General features: G+C 50.0%; 1 protein-coding gene across 1 annotated transcript in view; it reads right to left on the bottom strand.

The window, feature by feature from the left end:
* Nucleotides 1-331: 331 nt before the first annotated feature.
* FLT1 (fms related receptor tyrosine kinase 1) overlaps nt 332-20658 on the bottom strand; it is a 206570-nt gene continuing 186243 nt past the window's right edge. Inside the window, exons 25-30 of the mRNA XM_068984312.1 lie at nt 19159-19258; nt 14622-14727; nt 13991-14133; nt 9961-10045; nt 6795-6883; nt 332-3016 (exon numbers count right to left, since the gene is read on the bottom strand). Coding sequence (XP_068840413.1) covers nt 2815-3016; nt 6795-6883; nt 9961-10045; nt 13991-14133; nt 14622-14727; nt 19159-19258 — 725 coding nt within the window. The 3' untranslated portion in view covers nt 332-2814. The remainder of the gene's footprint in view (nt 3017-6794; nt 6884-9960; nt 10046-13990; nt 14134-14621; nt 14728-19158; nt 19259-20658) is intronic.

The following is a 20658-nucleotide window of genomic DNA, read 5'->3' as shown; positions in this document are numbered from 1 at the left end:
GTTTGTGTCTCTATCTCTGTTTTGCAAACAACTTCATCTGTACCATTTTTCTCTCTTTTGTTATACTGTTCGTGTCTTGATTGTTCATATAGCCACTCTGTGGGCTGATGGATGATCTGTGCCTGTCTTGAGCTGCATTTGCTGTCTCTTTTTTGTGCTGGTTTAGCAACTGGTATTTCACGAGCATTTTCATGCTTGTCCCCCCTCAACAGCCCGAAGAAAACCAAGACCCCTTTATTCATTTTTACACAAAATGGGAAATATATGGATGTTTTTGTAAGTTAATTTTATTATATGAAGATAACATACAAAATACATTCATAGTGACTAGAGATGTAGGACAAAACTGTCTCACTTATAATCTGCAGCATATATTCTTGGTTTGTATAAAAGTAACTTTAAAATTCCAGTTTCCTTAAATAGTTCTGCACAACACACACACACAAATATACATATAGTTTCCACCACTGTCAGTCAAAGGTGTGCTCCTCCTTTAATCAGTTAAAAGAGGCCAACAAGTGTTTTTTTCCCGTTTGACATCCGAAGGTAACCTCATCAGGATTTTGAACACACTTGCTCCTCGGGTCTGAGCGTCATTCTGAGAATAACTAGAGACAAGCTTGTGCGTGGTTCCAGTCCCCTCCCACCCACCATACTCGGGTTACGTGATCTCACAAGTCCTGGAAAGGGGGTCCTTGCCCCTAATTGTTCATACCAACCTTTTTTGTCAAAATTGACAAATGGGTCTAATAATACCATCGATTCATTAGTGATTTAATTTTCTGTGCTGCTTCAGCGCACCTACCTGTGACAAGCCCTTTCCCACTGGAGAGCGTCTTTCCTCCTGCTTTCCCGTTTTTGTTCTATGTTGAGACCCCAGATGGAGCTGGACTGCTAGACAGTCTCTGATTCCACTGAGTCTCTGAGGAAGCCAGATTGTCTTTTGGAAAGATGGTATTACTAAGGCCTCTTAAAGAACGGATTACTGAAATCAAGATATACGTATAGCTAAGGTTTTTGTTTTCCCTAATTGCTGGATCCTTAACTGACTTGAAAAAACCAGAGACTCAGTTTGAAGCTTCTTATATTTTGCCTGTTTAACCTCCTCCCGGTTACCTGATTGCTACTCTTGCCAGTGGTCACAGGTGCTCTTGTGCTGGTAAAGAAGAGGAAGATCAAGGCTCTCCCTGCCTTGGTCCCTGGTCCCGTGCTGTCTGGACATGGCTCCTGGTGGAGACTGGCCGGTGGCTCCTCCAGCAGAGGCCCCCTCCCACCACCACCCCGGGAGCAGCTCTGGCTGGGGACAAGCCAGCTCTCCTGTCTCTTCACACCAAGTGCCTTAAAATGAGACTCTGGCCGCCCCCACCTCCACCTGCCCCCCTCTGCTCCCCGCCCACCCCCGCCCTGGGCCAGGGCAGGATGTCCAGGCCTATCACTTTTGTCTCAGGTTCTAGGGTTACATCACCTGCATCAAGGTAAGCATCCTCCTCTCCACCAGGAGCAGTGATTTGCTGTGGCCTGACTGGCCCCAGAAGGTGCGCACACATCCTAAACACACAGCATCACGAAGAGATGGTGGCGGACCCAGGGCCTCTTGGCCCCGAGAAATGGGCGCCTTTTTGTACCCTGTCCCTATTTTGGTCACAACTCAGACCCGAGGCAGGGCCCAAATTAGATGAAAAGAGGCTTTTCTCTTACTGACGGCTCATTAACTAATATCCTGAGTCCCAGTTCTAGAAACATCTTGCATAAATCACACAGCATCTTTTTCCTTAAGGAGCATAAAGTGCTTCATAGACATTGGTTACTGCTCTTCTGTCCAGGAGATGAGCGTGAGAGAGTTGGGGTCCCCACTGAATAAGGACACGTGGCTGCCTTCCTGTCCTCCAGTCCCCTCGGTCTCAGGCAGTTGGTCTGGTGCAGAGGGGGTTTTCACTCCGCCTTCCCTTTTTCTCCATCTATCCTAGTTTGGGTCTAGAGAAAACCTCCACAAGACTGTTGCCCTTCTCCTCAGCTTCCTTTGATTACTAATTGAAACATGTTAGAACAAAGAAGTGAGTTAAGTGTCTGGACTATATATGAATACTCAAAATAGAAGCGGACGTTATCTGTGAAAACGTGGCTTTAAGCCTAACAGGTGACATGACAGACCAGACTCACTGGGGTGAGCCCACCTAAGGTTTTACAATCTGCTTGATAATTCCAAAAATTATGTTTGGCTTTTTTTTTTTTAAACCTCTCATCACCCCTCCGTCCTGTCTGCTCCCTGGATGGATTCTCCAAGGTGGACCGGTGGCATTGTCTTCTGCCCACTCCCTCCCCATAAGGTGCAGCTCCAATCCCTGTCCCCGCCCCTGCCCTGTGCGCTCTCCCCATCTCTTCTCCCTCCCCCCACACACACAGCCTGCTGGAGACCCCAGAACCACGCCTGTGACAGCACAGGCCTTGCTGGCCCAGAGAGTCTGAGCTGCAGTGACAGGTGACAGCGTGTGTCCTGAGCCACCTGGAGCCCGGAGGCCTTGGGGTCTCTGGGGCCGGGGGAGGGGCAAGTCCAGGGCGGAGTCAGGATTTCTCCCCGCTGAGTCCTGCGAAGGTTGGCAGTGGCGCTCTTTGTCACTATTCCTCTATCTGGGGTTACATTCTTGTTAGTCAAAAGAGACAAAAGCACTATTAAAAAAACACAAAAAAAGCAGCCGGCTCCTGTGGAAAGGAAAAGGTGTCGATTTCTATACGCATAATACTGGCAAAAGCTAGTTTTCTGGGGGTTATAAATACACACGTGGTTCTAGAAAGAAGGCTGTGCAGAATCGGGCTTTAGACTGGTGGGGTGGAGTACAGGACCACAGAGTTGTAGTCGGGGGGAGGCGAGCAGCAGGAAATCTTCCTCTCCAGCTCCGAGTGGTCATAGGTGAACCGGCGGTGGCCTGTTCCCAGGTGCCCACAGCTGGTGTGGCAAAACGTGGGTCTGCTGAGGTCAGAAAGGCCTGACTCCTTACTCTTACTGGTTACTCTCAAGCTAAAGACAGAAAAGAAAGAAAAAAATCAATTGTACAAAGTGGATTTATTGGAAACACTGAAGTCCACTCTTTATGGGCCGTTTGTTCAAGCCCAGCGGCTTTCCTGGTCGGTAAAGAACCTGCAACGTGGGAGGCCTGAGTTCGATCCCTGAGGCATGAAGACCCCCTGGAGAAGGAAATGGCAACCCACTCCAGTATTCTTGCATGGAAAATCCCATGAACGCAGGAGCCTAGTGGGCTAAAGCCCATGGGATTGCAGAGTTGCAGTAGACTGGCGGACTAACACTTGTTCAAACCCATCCAGAGTGAATGTCTGCTGAGTCCTACCTCAAACTAGGCTGGGGTGTCTGGAGCTGCCCACGGCCTCTCCTCCACCAGCTGGGGGTCAGTCCAGTGGCCAGGGATGGAGGGTGGGATTAGTTAAAACAAATCCAGAATTCCTGGTGGAAAACAGCTCCCAGGCTTGGGTCCAGTGCTCCCCTCTGCGGGTCCATTAGTGCCTAGGATTGGCTGAAAGATGCTGAACCTGGGAACAACATCTTCTAAGAGGAGAGCTGCGATTAAAAGAGAGGATCCTGAGAGGAGGCGCCTCCTGCATCACCAGGTGGGCCCTGAATGCAATCCCACGTGTCTGGGCGGGAGCATCGCAGCACCTGCAGGAGGAGCGGGGCCACGGCCACAGACAGAGGAGTGCCAGGGGCGGCAGGGCTGGAGGAGGTGCGGGCCGGGATGTCCTGTGGGGGAGGGGGCCTCATGTCGGGGTGCAGTCCTGCCGACACCTCGTTCTGGGGCGTCTGGCCTCCGGAACTGCAAGAGGATCCATTTCTCCCATTCTGAGCCACTGACCGTGCAAAGTTGTTGCAGCCGCCTGGAGCGACGCCTAGGACATGCTACAGAAACTTAGTAAGTTTCTCCCTCTTAAGTTTGTGCTCTGGAGGAGAGAAGCGTTCGGTTCAGTTCGGTGCCAGGCAGTGTGTTGCTGGCCAGGGCGAAAAGACAGGCTTCTGGGTTGGGTCCGCGTGGGGCAGGGAGCCGGTCTGGTCCTCCGTGTTTGATGGTTTCAGCAGCGCCAGTGGGAGTGAGAACCCCGCCCGCCACTGGCCGTTTCGCTCGAGATTGATGCACCGGGCCTTTGAACAATGTTCTGTATGTTGGTCTCGGAGTGGAGGAGGCAATGGATGGCTTTCATTTTTTTTCCACAAAGGTCTGGAAGTGTTTCAAGGCAGGAAACAAGAACACGTGGGCCGCGCTTCCCCCCACTCACTCCGTGTCCTGTGACTTGCCCGAGACTGGGCTTGGGGTCCCTGGGTGCCCGCGGAGAGGACACGGGTGCGCCAGGTGTCCTTCAGGGAGCGTACCCAGCCCTCCAGTCCTCTGTGGTTGATGAGCTGGGGCCCCACTGCTCAGAGGTGTCTGTGGACACCCTTTGGTTTACATCAGGGTCTGCAAACTAGCCTGTGAGCTGGCCACCTGTTTGGTTTGGTTTTTGTTTTTTTAAAAAAACAATAGTTTTATTGACATGCTTGCATATTGTACAATATACCTATTTAAAGTGTACTCTGGGCATTTCATATAAATGAAATCATACAACTGGCTCCTCTCACTCAATTCAAGGTTCATCAATGTTGTAGCTGCCTATCAGTACCTCGTACTTTTGATCGACAAATATTCTCTTGTAAGGATATATACATTTTATTTATCCGTTCACCAGCTGATAGACGCTAGAGTTGTTTCTACTTTTGGTTCTTGTGAACAGTGCTGCTATGAATATTTGCATATACGTTTCTGTGGGGTATATATATACCTACAGAGTTGCATTGCTGGCTCACAGAGTAGCTCTATTTAACCTTCTGAGGACTGTTTTCCTCTGTAAACTGCTAGACTGTTTTCCAAAGTGGCTGCAGTGTTTCATATTCCCACCAGCAAGCATCCAGAGTTCTAATTCCTCCACGTCCTTACCAACACTGACTCTGGTAAGTGAGGACCTGAGTTCTAGAACCATGTCCCTGGTTCAAACCATCCTGGTGGGGGGTGAAGAGGTGTCTCATGTGATCTGCGTTGGCCTGATGTCTGATGAGGGGAAGCTTATTTTCACGTGTTCCCTGGCCAAGGCCACCAGCTCTTGTGAGTATGGTTCACTGGACACAGCTGCATTTTATTGTTCGCCTATCAGCTGCTTTTATAAGTGACAGAGTTGAGCGGTTATCACTGGCCCCTTACGAATGGTCTGCATTCAGTAGAAAAACCATCTAAGTGAAGTTTCGTACAATAGAAACTTCTCGGCAGTCAGAATTTAGACTGTAAAAGAACACAAGCAGAACATACTTTTCTGAAAACACTTAACTCTGAACACAGAGCCGAACTACACAAATGCAGAATGAAAACAGCATTTCAACGCCACCCAAAGTATTGATCATGAAAGATGTAAAAAGTCACCTGACTTCCCTAGGCACGGTTCCCTTTTTAAACAGGTCCACCCCCAAGTTCTCGTGTTTTCCTAGCTCTTCACCTCTATGGAAAACAAGGGGGGCTTGAGAGTTTGAGGAAAAGAGAAGTGAGCACCCCACCTGTGTTGTGGAGGAACTGAAGACTTTGTTCACTTTAAATCTTATTTTCGGGTCCTTTGCTTACCAAAGGAGGCCCAACTTCTCCCAAGTGTTTTGGGAACTCTGTTTAAATAAGCGCAAATGAAAAGATGATGGGTGGGGGAAGTTTGCAGATCCCTGATTGAGATAAAAGAGGGGCAGAACGGTTCCGCATGGCAGGGAGGGTCAAGGGCAGATGTTTGAACCAGGAAAGGAAGGCAAATCTGGTGGCCCTTGCCCTGTCCAGCGATGTCCCTGGGCAGAGGAGCACGGAGAGGAGCCAGCCCGGGCAGAGTGCAGCGAGGGCCCTGTAGTTCTGACAGAGTTGTCACTGGCTGCCGGGTGGAGGCAGGAGAGCGGGCTCTAACAGGAAACGAGCCTTCATTTGGAAGAGTTGGGGGCTCAGGATGGTGTGTCTTAGGACTGGACGACTGTTCCGGGGCCCTTCTCGTCCCCTCGTTGCAGGTCCCCAGCAGGTAATGGGTGTGCGTTCTCTCCCCGCCCCCTCGGACAGGTCTCTGGTCCGGACTGTACACTGTTCACAGTTGAGGACGTCGGGCTCCTTTCAGCTGAAAGACTGTGCTTCATGTGCTTGGACTGCCTTCTTTGCTGGAATGTTCTGTCTTCTCTCAGATCCCACTCTTCCTTTCCAGAGCATGGTGCTCAGGTGTCTGCTTTTTTCTGTTTTCTTTTTTTTTTTATGATTTTTTAAAATTTTATTTATTCTTAATGGAAGGATAATTGCTTTAAAGGATTGTGTTGGTTTCTACCGAACATCACCATGAATCGCCATAGGTTTACTCATGTCCCCTCCCACTTGAACATCCCTCCCACCTCCCTCCCCATCCCACCTCTCTGGGTTGTCACAGAGCCCCGGTGTGAGTTCCCTGAGTCATATAGCAAATTCCCATTGGCTCTCTATTTTAAATATGGTAATGTATGTTTCCACATTACTCTCTCCAGGCCTCCCACTCTCTCCTTCCTCCCTCCGCCCCAGCCGCGTCCATACATCTGCTTTCATGCCCTCTTTACTGTCCTTCCAGGGAAAACAGCTTTCTGCACAGCCCGGACACTGTAGTTTAGGAGGGCAGGTAGCCCTCAAGTATGGCCATGAAACCCTCCTCCCGGGCAACGTCCCTCCTGCCCCTCTAGAAAGTGAGCAAAGCCCCCTGCCCCTGGCTTCCTTACTCACTTCAGTGAGGCCTTGGGTTTGCTCTCTGCCCAGGTGAAGCGCTTCAGCAAGGGGGAGGCCAGCAGGGTGCCACTATCCAGCTGGTAGTCCTGCAGGGAAGAAGGGATAGTTACAGCTCCTGCTTGAGCCAGAGGATTTCGTGATGTTGGAATGCGTGTCTGAGGTCACTCCAGCATCTGGTCTCCCTCCCTGTGAGGACAGAGCACTCTCTCCATAGCGGCCAGTCTGCTGCTGCTGCTAAGTTGCTTCAGTCAAGTCTGACTCTGTGCAACCCATAGAAGGCAGCCCACCAGGCTCCCCCGTCCCTGGGATTCTCCAGGCAAGAACACTGGAGTGGGTTGCATTTCCTTCTCCAATGCATGAAAGTGAAAAGTGAAAGTGAAGTCGCTCAGTTGTGTCTGACTCTTCGCAACCCCATGGACTGTAGCCTACCAGACTCCTCCGTCCATGGGATTTTCCAGGCAAGAGAACTGGAGTGGGTTGCCATTGCCTTCTCCAACTGGCCAGTCTAAACCTTGTCAATTACAAGAGGCCCCTATGTCCAGTGACTCAGAGACCCTTCTTCCTGCAGGTGAAGAAAGCAAATATAATCAAAATAGAAAATTGCAGGTAACAGGTGAGCATTTTTCGTAGTCAACTTTTATGCTATTTTATGCAAACTATTGCATAAATATGTTCAGCTAATTGGGCAGATGACTTGGCAGTGATATGTAAAGATTCCCTGGTGGCTCAGATGATAAAGAATCTGTCTGCAAAGCAGGAGACCCAGGTTTGATCCCCGGGTCAGGAAGATCCCCTGGAAAATGGAATGCAACCTACTCCAGTATTCTTGACTGGAGCATTCTCATGGACAGAGGAGCCTGGGGCTACAGTCCATGGGGTCACAAGGAGTTGGACATAACTGAGCGAGCAATAATAAAGACACAATTTAATTTTCTTTCTTGAAGATTCTATGGACGTTTGAGACTCTTCTGAGTTACCGTGATATTGAATGGTTTGCCTTGGAGACGAACAGAGATCATTCTGTCGTTTTTGAGACTGCATCCAAGTACTGCATTTTGGACCCTTTGGTTGACTATGATGGTTACTCCATTTCTTCTAAGGGATTCTTGCCCACAGTAGTAGATATAATGATCATCTGAGTTAAATTCACCCATTCCAGTCCACTTTAGTTTGCTGATTCCTAAAATGTCGACATTTACTCTTGCCATCTCCTGTTTGATCACTTCCAATTTGCCTTGATTCATGAACCTAACATTCCAGGTTCCTATGCAATATTGCTCTTTACAGCATCAGACATTGCTTCCATCACCAGTCACATCCACAACTGGGTGTTGTTTTTGCTTTGGCTCCATCTCTTCATTCTCTCTGGAGTTATTTCTCCACTGATCTCCAGTAGCATACTAGGCACCTACTGACCTGGGGAGTTCATCTTTCAGTGTCCTATCCTTTTGCTTTTTCATACCGTTCATGGGGTTCTCAAGGCAGGAATACTGAAGTGGTTTGCCATTCCCTTCTCCAATGGGCCACACTTTGTCAGAAATAAAATGACACTCCTTGGAAGAAAAGTTATGACCAACATAGACAGGATATTAAAAAGCAGAGACATTACTTTGCCAACAAAGGTCCATCTAGTCAAAGCTATTGTTTTTCCAGTAGTCATATATGTATGTGAGAGTTGGACTATAAAGAAAGCTGAGCGCCAAAGAATTGATGCTTTTGAGCTGTGGTGCTGGAGAAGACTCTTGAGAGTCCCTTGGATTGCAAGGAGATCCAACCAGTCCATCCTAAAGGCGATGAGTCCTGGGTGTTCATTGGAAGGACTGATGCTGAAGCTGAAACTCCAGTACTCTGGCGAAGAGTTGACTCATTGGAAAAGACTCTGATGCTGGGAGGGATTGGGGGCAGGAGGAGAAGGGGACAGAGGATGAGATGGCTGGATGGCATCACCAACTCAACTGGACATGAGTCTGAGTAAATTCCGGGAGTTGGTGATGGACAGGGAGGCCTGGTGTGCTGTAGTCCATGGGATCGCAAAGAGTCGGACATGACTGAATGACGGAACTGAACTGAGTTACAGTTTCCAGCAATTCTGTTTACTAATTGGGTCATGTTTAGCACTGAGTTTTACGCAGGATCCTCCTTATACTATCAAAATGGTGTTTCCAGTGAGTGGACCCCACATGTAGTTCCTGCCACACTTTGGGTCTCTTACGTGGCTCTGTGTGTGTCCTTGACTATCAGGGAGGAACCTAAGCAAGGATACTGCCCTAGGGCCCAGTGCATCAGGGTCGGGAGGGCTAAGGGTCAAAGAAATCTTGCATATTTTATTGAGTGCCATTTCCTTGGACTTAAAACCAGCATTCTAACCAGCAAAGCAACATTTCCAGCACTTTGCCTTTGTAGTCACAGCTTATTTGTAATTTTTTTTTTAATGTTCACATCATCTTTTCCTCTCTATCTGGTGTGTTTGAAGGGTTTGGGCATTTTCCAGCGGTGACCGCAGCGTTTGAGGTCATCACCTTCTCATCGCAGTAGGCTTTCCAGGCCTTTTTTGGGTCATGGCTCTGTGAGCATGGATGGTCCTGGGATCCAGTGGCTGCGTCCCTGGAGACCACGCTCTGGTCCAGCTCTCTGTCTCCTCCCCTTAATCTCTCAGCCCCTTGTCCAGACCTTTAAAGGGACAGGTGAGTTGAGGCCTCTTATTAGCCAGGGCTGTATGGATCGCTTCTCTCTGTGCGGCTGGGTGGGAGCCTGGCTGGTCAGCTCTGGAAAGTTTGTGGGAAGGTGCAAGAGGTCTCGGAGAGTCTTCCAGGATCTCAGAGGGGAGGCCCCGCCCCTCACACAGTTTTGAGTTGCTTTGATGCGGTGATAGCAGGCTTCCATCCCTGATAGCCAAGATGTTTAGAAACACCCAAGGACGTTTCCTAAGGTTATGCCCAGCCAAAGACTTGGGCCCTGGGGTGAGCTCTGGGTCATCTTCAGACTACAGAACTCCTTTCAAATTAGCTCTGTATGTCCCATGTCTTGTCATTCCCCTGGAACTGTCATTTCAGCCACCACTGATGACTGGCCCCTGGTGACCTAGAGCAACCGGACAGTTGGGATTTGTGTTTGCATGGGGGGCTGCCCAGGGTGTGCTGAGTAAGTTAATTCTGTTACTTACATCAAGCAGGGAAAGGCCATTCGGTGAGAATTCTTCAAAGGTTTTGAGTTTTTCCAGGCTGATGAAATTGAAAGCATTGACATATCTAAAGAAGCAGAAAGGATAATCAGGTCAGTAATTAAACTTAAAAGCTTTTGCACAATGGAGGAAACTATAAGCAAGGTGAAAAGACAGCCTTCAGAATGGGAGAAAATAATAGCAAACGAAGCAACTGACAAAGAATTAATCTCAAAAATATACAAGCAACTCCTGCAGCTCAATTTCAGAAAAATAAATGAACCAGTCAAAAAATGGGCCAAAGAACTAAATAGACACTTCTCCAAAGAAGACATACAGATGGCTAACAAACACATGAAAAGATGCTCAACATCACTCATTATCAGAGAAATGCAAATCAAAACCACAATAAGGTACCATTTCACGCTGGTCAGAATGGCTACTATCCAAAAGTCTACAAGCAATAAATGCTGAAGAGGGTGTGGAGAAAAGGGAACCCTCTTACACTGTTGGTGGGAATGCAAACTAGTACAGCCACTCTGGAGAACCTTAAAAAACTGTGGCGATTCCTTAAAAAACTGGAAATAGAACTGCCATATGACCCAGCAATTCCACTGCTGGGCATACACACTGAGGAAACCAGAATTGAAAGAGACACGTGTACCCCAATGTTCATTGTAGCACTGTTTATAATAGCCAGGACACGGAAGCAACCTAGATGTCCATCAGCAGACGAATGGATAAGAAAGCTGCGGTACATATACACAATGGAGTATTACTCAGCCATTAAAAAGAATAATTTGAATCAGTTCTAATGAGGTGGATGAAACTGGAGCCTATTATACAGAGAGAAGTGAGCCAGGAAGAAAAACACCAATACAGTATACTAATGCACATATATGGCATTTAGAAAGATGGTAACGATAACCCTATATGTGAGACAGCAAAAGAGACACAGATGTATAGAACAGTCTTTTGGACTCTGTGGGAGAAGGCGAGGGTGGGATGATTTGAGAGAATAGCAATGAAACATGTAAATTATCATATGTGAAACAGATCGCCAGTCCAGGTTCGATGCATGAGACAGGGTGCTCAGGGCTTCAGCACTGGGATGACCCAGAGAGATGGGATGGGGAGGGAGGTGGGAGAGGGGTTCAGGATGGGGGACACATGTACACCCATGGCTGATTCATGTCAATGTATGGCAAAAACCACTACAATATTGTAAAGTAATTAGCCTCCAATTAAAGAAATTTTAAAAAATGAATAAAAAATTAAAAATGCTGATTTAAAAAAAAAGAATAATCAGGTCAGGATAACACCTTCAGTTTTGATTAGTCAGGAGATCACAGGCACCCCATCCCAGCTAAGATGAACCTGAATGCCAGAGGAGTGACCTCATACCTTTCGAAGCTGCAGGTCCCTGGCTGTGTGCCCCGGGAATCCCGGCAGTGGTTTCTCATCACTCATATGGCCCTCACTGCATTGTTGTGAGCAGAACCCCACAGGGACCCTTGAGGGACTCACCAGTGGCCAGGCCTCTGGTCCCTCAGGGAACCAGATGACGTCAGGCCAAGAAGAGCTCTGAGTTGTCATCTGGTCTGAATGTGACAGAAGGAGGAGATGATGCCCAGAGAGGTGATGTGGCTTCATCAGTGTACAGCTGCTGCTTCTGTAAGGCCATGACCGGTCAGGGCCGCACGGCCAATTCAGTGGTGTATATCCAAGCACCGGGAGGAAGGGGCAGTAACTGGATGACGTCCCTGTGACTGCCTGCTGAGCTCGGTGGCCCACTATACACACACTCACCTGGGACTCTGTCACCACCGACAGGGCTCGTCTCTTAGGCAAGCGCCCTGTCTGGTGAAGGCTAAGCAACAGTCTGGAAGGACCCGTGTCACTTTGATATTTCCCTGCCCCATGTCTGACCTGGTCTGCCTCTGCTAATTTATTTAATCCATGCTTGCTTGTCTCCTCTTTAAAACAATAGATGACTCATCTGGGCTGGTCTGTGAAGCATGAATCGGTCGCTGACCTGTGACCCAACCCCACAAATCTGCGCTGGCCACTGGATTTCTTCCAGGCCTGTCCCAGACCGTCAATCCTCCCAGTTCTTCCCTGGTCACCTGCCAAGCGTGGCTGAACTGAGGTTGGCGGTCTAGGAGGATACCTCCGTCCGTCCATCCTAAGTTGCTTCACTAGCGCCCACTGCAGATAAAATTGCTAGGAGGCCCACAGAATAGCCTGAAAGTCCTCATACCGGTTCTGACTGATTGCGAAGGGACAGAGCATCAGAACACCTGGGTTAGAAACTCTGTTCTGCTGCTTTCCGACTGCATGGTTGTGGCAAGCTGTCCTCTGTAGAGCTTTAATGTCTCCATCTGTGCCACAGGAATAGTACCTCCTTCTTAGGACTGTCTTGAGGAGGTGATGTATGCAAAGAGCCCAATGCTGTACCAGACCACAAAGCATGTGTCTCGCTATACAGTAAGCCCCCTGCATGTGAAGTTGTGAGTTTTCAAAGATATGAACGTGTGTTCGCATGTCCAATGGCGTAAGTTAGTTGACCTGTCTAGCGTACATCGTTGTGTGCGTGCCTTCTCTACAAGCGGCTGTGCTTTTGTGTGCTTTAAACATTACTGTTCGGTAGAGTGCAGTAGTACAGTATCTTTATATCAAGCCCAGGATGTCCAGAAGCAAGAGGGTAGATAGAATTGAACCCAGCAAGGAATCAGAACCTGCCGTCAGCGTGACATCGCAGCTGATGTCCCTCCGTCTCCAGCTGCTGATGGCCCTCTACCATCTCCCACCTCTTCTCCCTCCTCCAGCCAGGAACTCTTCTTGCCTGTTCACTTGATGCCAGCCCCTGAGTGTCAGCTGTTGTACCGCACTAGGTATGTAAGATTCAAAATGTTTTCCTTTTTGTGTTTCTTATGTATTATTTGTGGGAAAAGTATTATAAACCTATTACGGTCAAGTATTACTGTAATAGGTTTCTAGTGATACAGTATGACTGTATTACACCACAGTACTACATGGCCGATCGTGTTAGATGGGTACCTAGGCTAACTTTGTTGGACTTACTAATAAATTGGACATTCTTGGAATGGAACTCATCTGTATGTAGGGGACTTACTGTAGTGAGTGGAACATACCTGTCACTCCTGGCACCAAGGTGCTGGCCTTATCCAGCGTGGCCCCTCGGTGTATCTGTCTTCCCTCACCCCTTCTCCAGTTTCCTTCGCACTAACAAGAGATACTGTAGTTTGTCAGGTAAGAAAACAAATCCAGTTTGTTTTCACTGTATTGAAGGTATCATGCAAAAACTCAAGGTCCTCGAGGAGGAAAAGATGGGAGAGTTCTTCTGGAGTAAGACAGACTAAAGAAATGGAAGGAAATGCAAGGTATTCTTGATTGGATGGTGCTTTTAAAAAAGGTGCAGAAGACATTTGGGGACAATAATGGGAACGTGAAAACTTAATAAGATGAAGAGATGATCAGCTTCTTTGTGATAATTTTGGTGTGCTGGCACAGGAGAGCACCCCTTACAAGATACATGTGCTTGCTAAGTTGCTTCAGTCAAGTCTGACTCTCTTTAACCCCATGGACTGTAGCCCACGAGGCTCCTCTATCCATGGGATTCTCCAGGCCAGAATACTGGAGTGGGTTACCATGTCCTTCTCCATACAAGATGTATACCAAAGTGTTTAGAGGCAAAGCATTAAATGGTGTATGTCCTCTTTCACACACACACACACTCACTATAGGCTCCTCTGTCCATGGGATTTTTCAGACAAGAATACTGGTGTAGGTTGCCATTTCCTCCTCCAGAGAATCTTCTCGACCCAGGGACTGAACCTGTGACTTCTTGTCTCCTGCATTGGCAGGTGGATTCTTCACCCACTGGGCCACTGGCTAAGCCCACAGACAGAGTAAGGCAACATGCTATGGTTGAATTTAGGAGGTGGACTTTTTTTTTTTTTTTTAAGGTTGAAAATCGTATCAGATGAAGTGGGAGAAGAAAAGATCTTACCTGACATTATCAGAACTCCCTGAATTAAACTTGGGAGCAGAAATATCTTCCTGGAAGAAGTCCTCAGAGAAGGCAGGTGTCGAGTACGTAAATGCATTGTTGCCTGTCAGGATGGCGTTGAGCGGAATGTAGTCTTTACCATCCTGAAACAGCAAAGGTGGAGCTCTGGTCACGCGCATTCTACTTCAGCCTATTTTCTGTGCAGCGCTGTCTCAGTTCAACTGTGTCATTTCCATAATCTTGGTTGTGTTTTGGGATGATAATTCCGCATATATGCACTTTTTTGTTTGTTTTTTTTTTTTTTGCTAGTGATCTCAGCTGTTGTTGCTGTCGTTTAGTCACTAAGTTGTTTCCGACTCTGGCAACCCCATGGAGTGTAGCCTACCAGTGTCCTCTGCCCATGGAATTCTCTAGGAAAGAGTACTGGAGTGGGTACTCCTCCAGGGGACCTTCCAGACTCAGGGGTAGAACCCATGTCTTCTGCTTTGGCAGCTGGATTCTTTACCGCCGAGCCACACCAGGGAAGCCCGATCTCAGCTGTGAATAGCCACTAAATAACGAGAGACAAGTAAGACACCCCCTTGACTAACATCAAAGGCAGCTGGCCTTCTGATAGTCTAGATAAATTTACCTGTTGTACATTGGCTTGAAGCAGGTCACCTAGTTTTTCCACAAGCTCCACGAATCTTGGCCTTTCTTTTGGGTCTTTGTGCCAGCAGTCCAACATGATCTGGTAGCTATTGGGTGAGAGGAAAATAGAGACGGCTGGAGGCGGTAGTGGGTACATGGGTTACCATACATGTCGGCAGAGGGGTGGGCCTTGTCATGCGTATAAAGATGATGCTTTTTTCAGTATGTAGTGTTCGCTCTGTTTAAATTGTGGGTACACAGTGTGATACGTAAGAGGCTGCTTGGGCCAGGTCCTGCTGGGAGTGGAACTTACAGGCATGGAGGGGGCTGGGAGCGAGGAAGGGGACTATAACTCGGGGGTGTCGCCCCTGATCCCTGGGCACACAGGACGGGGGCTGCCGTGCCCAAGGTCCCTTCACTCTCCCTGACCTGAGAGACCTCCCTGACCTCTCCATGCCTTAGAGTGGGGGCTCCAGGCACGTGTCCCATCCAGGGAACCTGGGCCAGCCTGCCAGTGGCCTGGAGGAGCGTAAGACAGTCCCATGTGGATCTCACAGTAAGGTGGTGGCTCAGTCACTAAGTCATGTCTGACTCTCTGCGACCCCATGGACCAGAGCACGTCAGGCTCCCCGTCCTTCACCATCTCCTGGAGTTTGCTCAAACTCATGTCCACTGAGTCGGTGATGCCATCTAACTAATCTGTTGAGACAGGTGCAGAAATCCTGCAGAGGCAGGTGGACTCGAGTCTTGGATCCTTAGCTCAGGTGCAGGGGCTGTGGCGGAGGCTGGCCTGAATCTGCCTTATCTCACTTAAGGCTCCCTGGCCTCTAGCAAGAAACAGACCCTCAGAGGCTGTTGGGAGAGCAGTTACACACACACACACACACACACACGCACACGCACACGCACACACCACCCACACACACCACCCCCCACACACACCTCGCCCACACACACACCCCCACCCCCCCAAACACACACCCACACCCCCCACACACACACCCCACACACAACCCCCCCCACACACACCACCCCCACACACCACCACCCCCACACACCACCACCCCCACATACCACCACCCCCACACACCACCACCCCCACACACCTTGCCCACACACCCCCCCACACCCCACACACACACACCCCACATACACCCCACACACACACCCCTCACACCCCCACACACACACCCACACCACCCCCCCCCACACACTCCCCCCACACACACACACACAGTTGTATATACACTTGCTGTTGTTTAGTTGCTCAGTCGTGTCCAACTCTTTTGTGACCCCATGGACTGTAGCCCATCAGGCTCCTCTGTCCATGGGATTCTCCAGGCAAGAATACCGGAGTGGGTTGCCATTTCCTTCCCCAGGGGATCTTCCTGACCCAGGGATTGAACCTAAGTCTCCTGCATTGGCAGGTGGGTTCTTTACCACTGAGCCACCAGGGATGCCCGAAAAAGATACATAGATGTTCTATGAAAAGTAGCCAAAGCAAGAAAGGCTTGAACCAGGCAAAAAAAGGGAGGTGGGCCTGGGAGTTGGCAGCATTCGGGCAAGAAGAGGCTGCAGGCTTATCTCAACTAGCATTGCTTCACCGCTGAAAGGCGGAGGTGGAGGAAATGCAAGAGCTGTGAGCAGGGTGCTCCCAGGTTCCTCTCTGCTGAAACCAGCCAAAGGGACCACCTACAACTATTGCTGTTTTTTATTTTGATCCCTGGTTTCTGATTTCCACTCCTCTTGCCTAAAATTCAATGCGAATCATCTCTGCAAACACCAAAGGAAAAGAAAAAAAATCAAAACATTCATTACTTCTCCTCATTGAAAGACATCTGATCAAACAGGCTGTGGGCGAGGAACCAATGACTCAACGTTAAACCGTTTTACATCACTAAGTAAATAGGTTTAATAAGAAAAAGAGACACCAGTTACACCCAAACCCACAGGCCTTCTCGAAGCAAGCTAGGGGTGAGGGGGCCTGTGGAGGGAGCTTTCTGTCCAAGCTATCACCCAAGCTCCCAAGCGCACGTCAATTTAGGTCAAGTTCAGGTCACAGGACCCAAGTTCTGAGAATGCACGTTATCCTTACCCAGGTCTTCCCGCTATTGGTACAAGCAACATGGAAATGGCTCCATCAGCTTTCAAATGCTAAAGGTTTGAATTTTGGACTTCATTTTTTAATTAAAAGAAAAAAAATTTTAAACACCAAAAACATTTTATATTGGGGTATAGCCAATGGCAACCCACTCCAGTATACTTGCCTGGAGTATTCCATGGACCTGAGCCTGGCAGGCTACAGTTCATGGGGTCGCAAAGAGTCACACATGACTGCAACAACTTTGCATGCGTAGCCAATTAACAATGCTGTGGTTGTTTCAGGTGAACAGTGAAGGAACTCAGCCATACATGTACTTGTGTCTGTTCTTGATTTCTGGACTTAACATTTCCCAAAGCTGCTGCTTTTTGTAATTTCTATAAGAAACTCCCTAGAATTGAGGAACCACCCTTCTCTCTAGCTCTAAGCTGGGGTACAAGTGCTCTTCACAGATAAAGATTGAAGCTTTCATAAAGTCCAAGGCCATTTGGGGCCCAAAGTTGATGTGAGTTGTTTTGGACCAGAACAAGTATAAGAACTGGAAACGCTGGAAACACACCCTGCAGGTGTGTAGTGGTACTGGGGGCTCTGGACTCAGACTTGGTTTGCTTAACTAATTAGCAAAGTGGCAAACCACTTCTGTGTCCTATGCCTTGGTTTTCTCATCTGTACAATGGGGATAATAATAGCACCCACTGCATAGGTTGTTATGAGAATGAGGTAAATGGGTATATGTTAAAGTGTTTAAGATAGTGCCTGACTCTTCATAAGCACTAAGTAACTAATAAATAACAAACCCTGTTAATGACTGCAATTATTATTACTGTTGAAGGTGAAAAGAGAAGGGGGACAGCAGGATGAGATGGTTGGATGGCATCACCAACTTAATGGACATGAGTTTGAGCAAGCTCTGGGAGCTGGTGAAGGACAGGGAAGCCTGGCGTGCTGTAGTCCACAGGGTTGCAAAGAATCGGATATGACTTAGCAACTGAGCACCAACAATTATTATTGTTAGTCACTAGGAACTTGCCCTTGTGACTTTCAGATTATATGGAAAGTGGACAGAAATATTTAATTCAAAGCATGAGTGAACATGTCAGAGATATTTCTTCTAAGGAACATGAGGTATGTTCCTATCTTTATAGTCCTGTGGTCTAGGGAGTCCGGAGGACCACCTTTCTGTCTGTCTCCTTTGTATGTAGCTAACTAGTCATGACACTTCTCAGAGGCTAGCTCCATCACTCATTCAGTTCAGATGGCGATTCCCGCCCCCCTGCCCCCAACACGGTCTGGGGTCTTCCAGTGAGATTATAGCAGGGGAAATACTTAAACCATGAAGTGCAGAGTCATCATTTTAAACCAGAACTCCTGGTGAAAAGAAGCTAGCACTTCAGAGCTCTCCTGCCTTTCTCTCTCTGCAGCCCAGTCAGGCCTGGGCCTCACCTGGCTGTCTCCCCAGCTCTCAGAAGGGCCTTGTGCTTTCCTGGCCAAAACACCACAAGCACCTGACGAGGCCGGGTCCCTTCTCCCTCTGCGCTTGGGCTGCTCCCAGCCCTGCCCTTGTGGCCTGAGTCCTCGGGCCTCCTCGTCCCGGGTCTGACCTAGCTCGTCTCTGGACCGTGAAGGAAAGAGTCGTGGCCTTGCACTCTGGCCAAGCCCCACTTCCTTCGTTCCCTCTAGCTCCTCCCGAAGGCCATCGCAGGGCTCTCAGCGGGCCCTCGCTGTGTGGGTGGGATGGGAGGGCCCTGCAGGAAAGGCGGTGCTGCTGTGGGGCGGGGGGACGTGGTGGTGGTGGGGCTCCCCTGAGTCCTTGATGGCAGCTGGACACAAAACTGCTGGGGTCATCACATTCCTGCCCAGGCCTCAGAGTGCAAAACAGGCCCAGAGTGGAAAAAGTGTCTGCGGGGCAAGTGAGCACTTGTCCGCCGGGGAGAGCTGTCAGGAAGGCCCTGGGCTCACAGGTCCCAGCCAGGTCCTAACAGGAGGCCCCTTTCCCTCCCATCTCCCCTGCATTCCAGACCAGCCCCCCAACAGATCCCTGCTGTGGATGGGGGTCAGCGCTGTTTCCCTGCTGGCCTCCACCCTGGCTGCCTGCCGAGCCCACTGGTTCCCAGTCTGAGCCACCCCCAAGGTCTGGCCCCCAGCTCCTCGGTGGTCTGTTCAGGGTTCCCCAGGCTCACACCTGGATGCTGTGTCGGGGTGGAGGGAGGACCCAGGTAGGGATGGGTCCGGGACCCAAAGCCCCACTTCTGGAGGGTGCTGGGTCCCCACGGAGGTACTCAGGGGCATCCCTGGAGACAAGGGTTCACCTGTATCTCCCAGGACGGGGGATTCTGAAACTCAACAGAGCGTCCCCTTCCTGAGGAGGCCTGGTCTGGGGGGACCCGTGGGGGATGGGGGTCTGGGTGGGAGTGGAGGCGGTGGGGTGGGGGCTCACATTTCAGGCGTGGCGTACTCGGGTGCCCGCATCCTCATCCCATCCTTCAGGCGGCTGCAGAAGTCCTCGTCCATCTGCACCCCCGGGTAGGGGGACCCGCCTGCACCGGGGACGAGAGAGCACAGGGCGTGTTACGACCTCGGGCACGTGCGGGCCAGTTCAGTGTCTGTCTCCTCCGAGGTGACAATTGGCGGTAAATTCCCAGGGATGGGAAGGGCCCTTGGCACACAGCACGGCCACAGAGCAGCTGGGTCGGCCCCGCAGTGCTGGGTGTCTGATGCCCCCTGCCTGGTTCCCAGGGCTGTCTGGTCAGGAGAAAGGCTGGCATCTGAGGGGTCCCCCTACCTGGAGAAGGAGCTCTAGACAAATCCCATCCTTAGAGACTCATTTGTTGGGATTTTAACTCCCTACTTTCTTGTAAACCTCATACAGCATTGAGGAGGGGCAGTTGCTGTGATGGCTCTGGGGGAGGGGGGTTGGGAGCCGGGACTGGGCGGGCTGATGCGAGGGTCGGGGGGCTGCCCATGGGCCTGGAGGGCCAGAGGAGTCGGGACTTTGCCTTTTGCCAAATTTTCTGGGCAGCATCGCAGGGAACAGCCCCCTTGGAGGGATTTGTGGCTGGGGGTGAGCAGGCCTCCGTATCAGCCCCATCCCAGCCCTGGAAGCTAGTGTCTCTCAGCATTTGTTTGTCTGCACCTTGGAGTGACCGCAGCTGGGAGGAAGCAGCTGGGTGCGTGCGGCGCTGGCGCTGTGTCCCCGCGGGGCCACTGCGGCCGCCAAGCCGCTTTCAAAGACTGCAGGCAACAGGTGCCTGTCATCGAAAGCAGGGGAATGGATTTCCCACATTACAGGAAGCCAGGGATGTTACTGGGTGACTTTTATTTGCTCTGAGAGGCAAGTTTTTGGCAAAGTCTAAAAGACTTGGCTAGACCCGGCCGTTTGAGGGAGGCCACGGAGCATCAGGTCCATGTCTGCAGCCAGATGTGGGCGCCGGACTCATCTGGGAGCGCGGGCCTGGGACCAGGCTTGCGGCCACTGCAGTGCATGTTGGTGGAAGCTGAGCGCACCCACACACAACCAGCATTTCTGCCGTTCATCCTGTGCGAACTGGCTTCTGGGGCCAGCCATGCTGAACAGAGGTGGTGAGCTGAGCTTGTTGGGTCTTTCCTGGGAAATTCTGCAGGGTTTTGGGTGGAAGGATGCAGGGAGCAGAGAGGCGTGGGTATTAAAGAGTCTGGGTGTTTGAGGAATTAGGACAAGGGAAGGGAATTAGGAAGACAGGGAAGGGGTAGCCAGATTGGCTGGAGGTAAGTGGGACTGGAGGTTGTATCCTAGTTGGACCTCTCTCACAGCCCGCTGCGTGTTTTTTTTGCGGTCCAGGCGTGTACGGGCACACCGCTCTGAGCGGTTTTAGTGGCTGCCGCAGCCCAGGTAGCTCCCTAGAGGAGGCAGACGCTCAGCTCTGGGCAGCTGTCCCCCTCTCCTCCTGCCCCCAGCCTC

This window comes from Capricornis sumatraensis, chromosome 12 (genome assembly GCF_032405125.1).
Source record: "Capricornis sumatraensis isolate serow.1 chromosome 12, serow.2, whole genome shotgun sequence".
NCBI lineage: Eukaryota > Metazoa > Chordata > Mammalia > Artiodactyla > Bovidae > Capricornis > Capricornis sumatraensis.
This window is presented reverse-complemented; position numbering and strand designations above follow the sequence as displayed.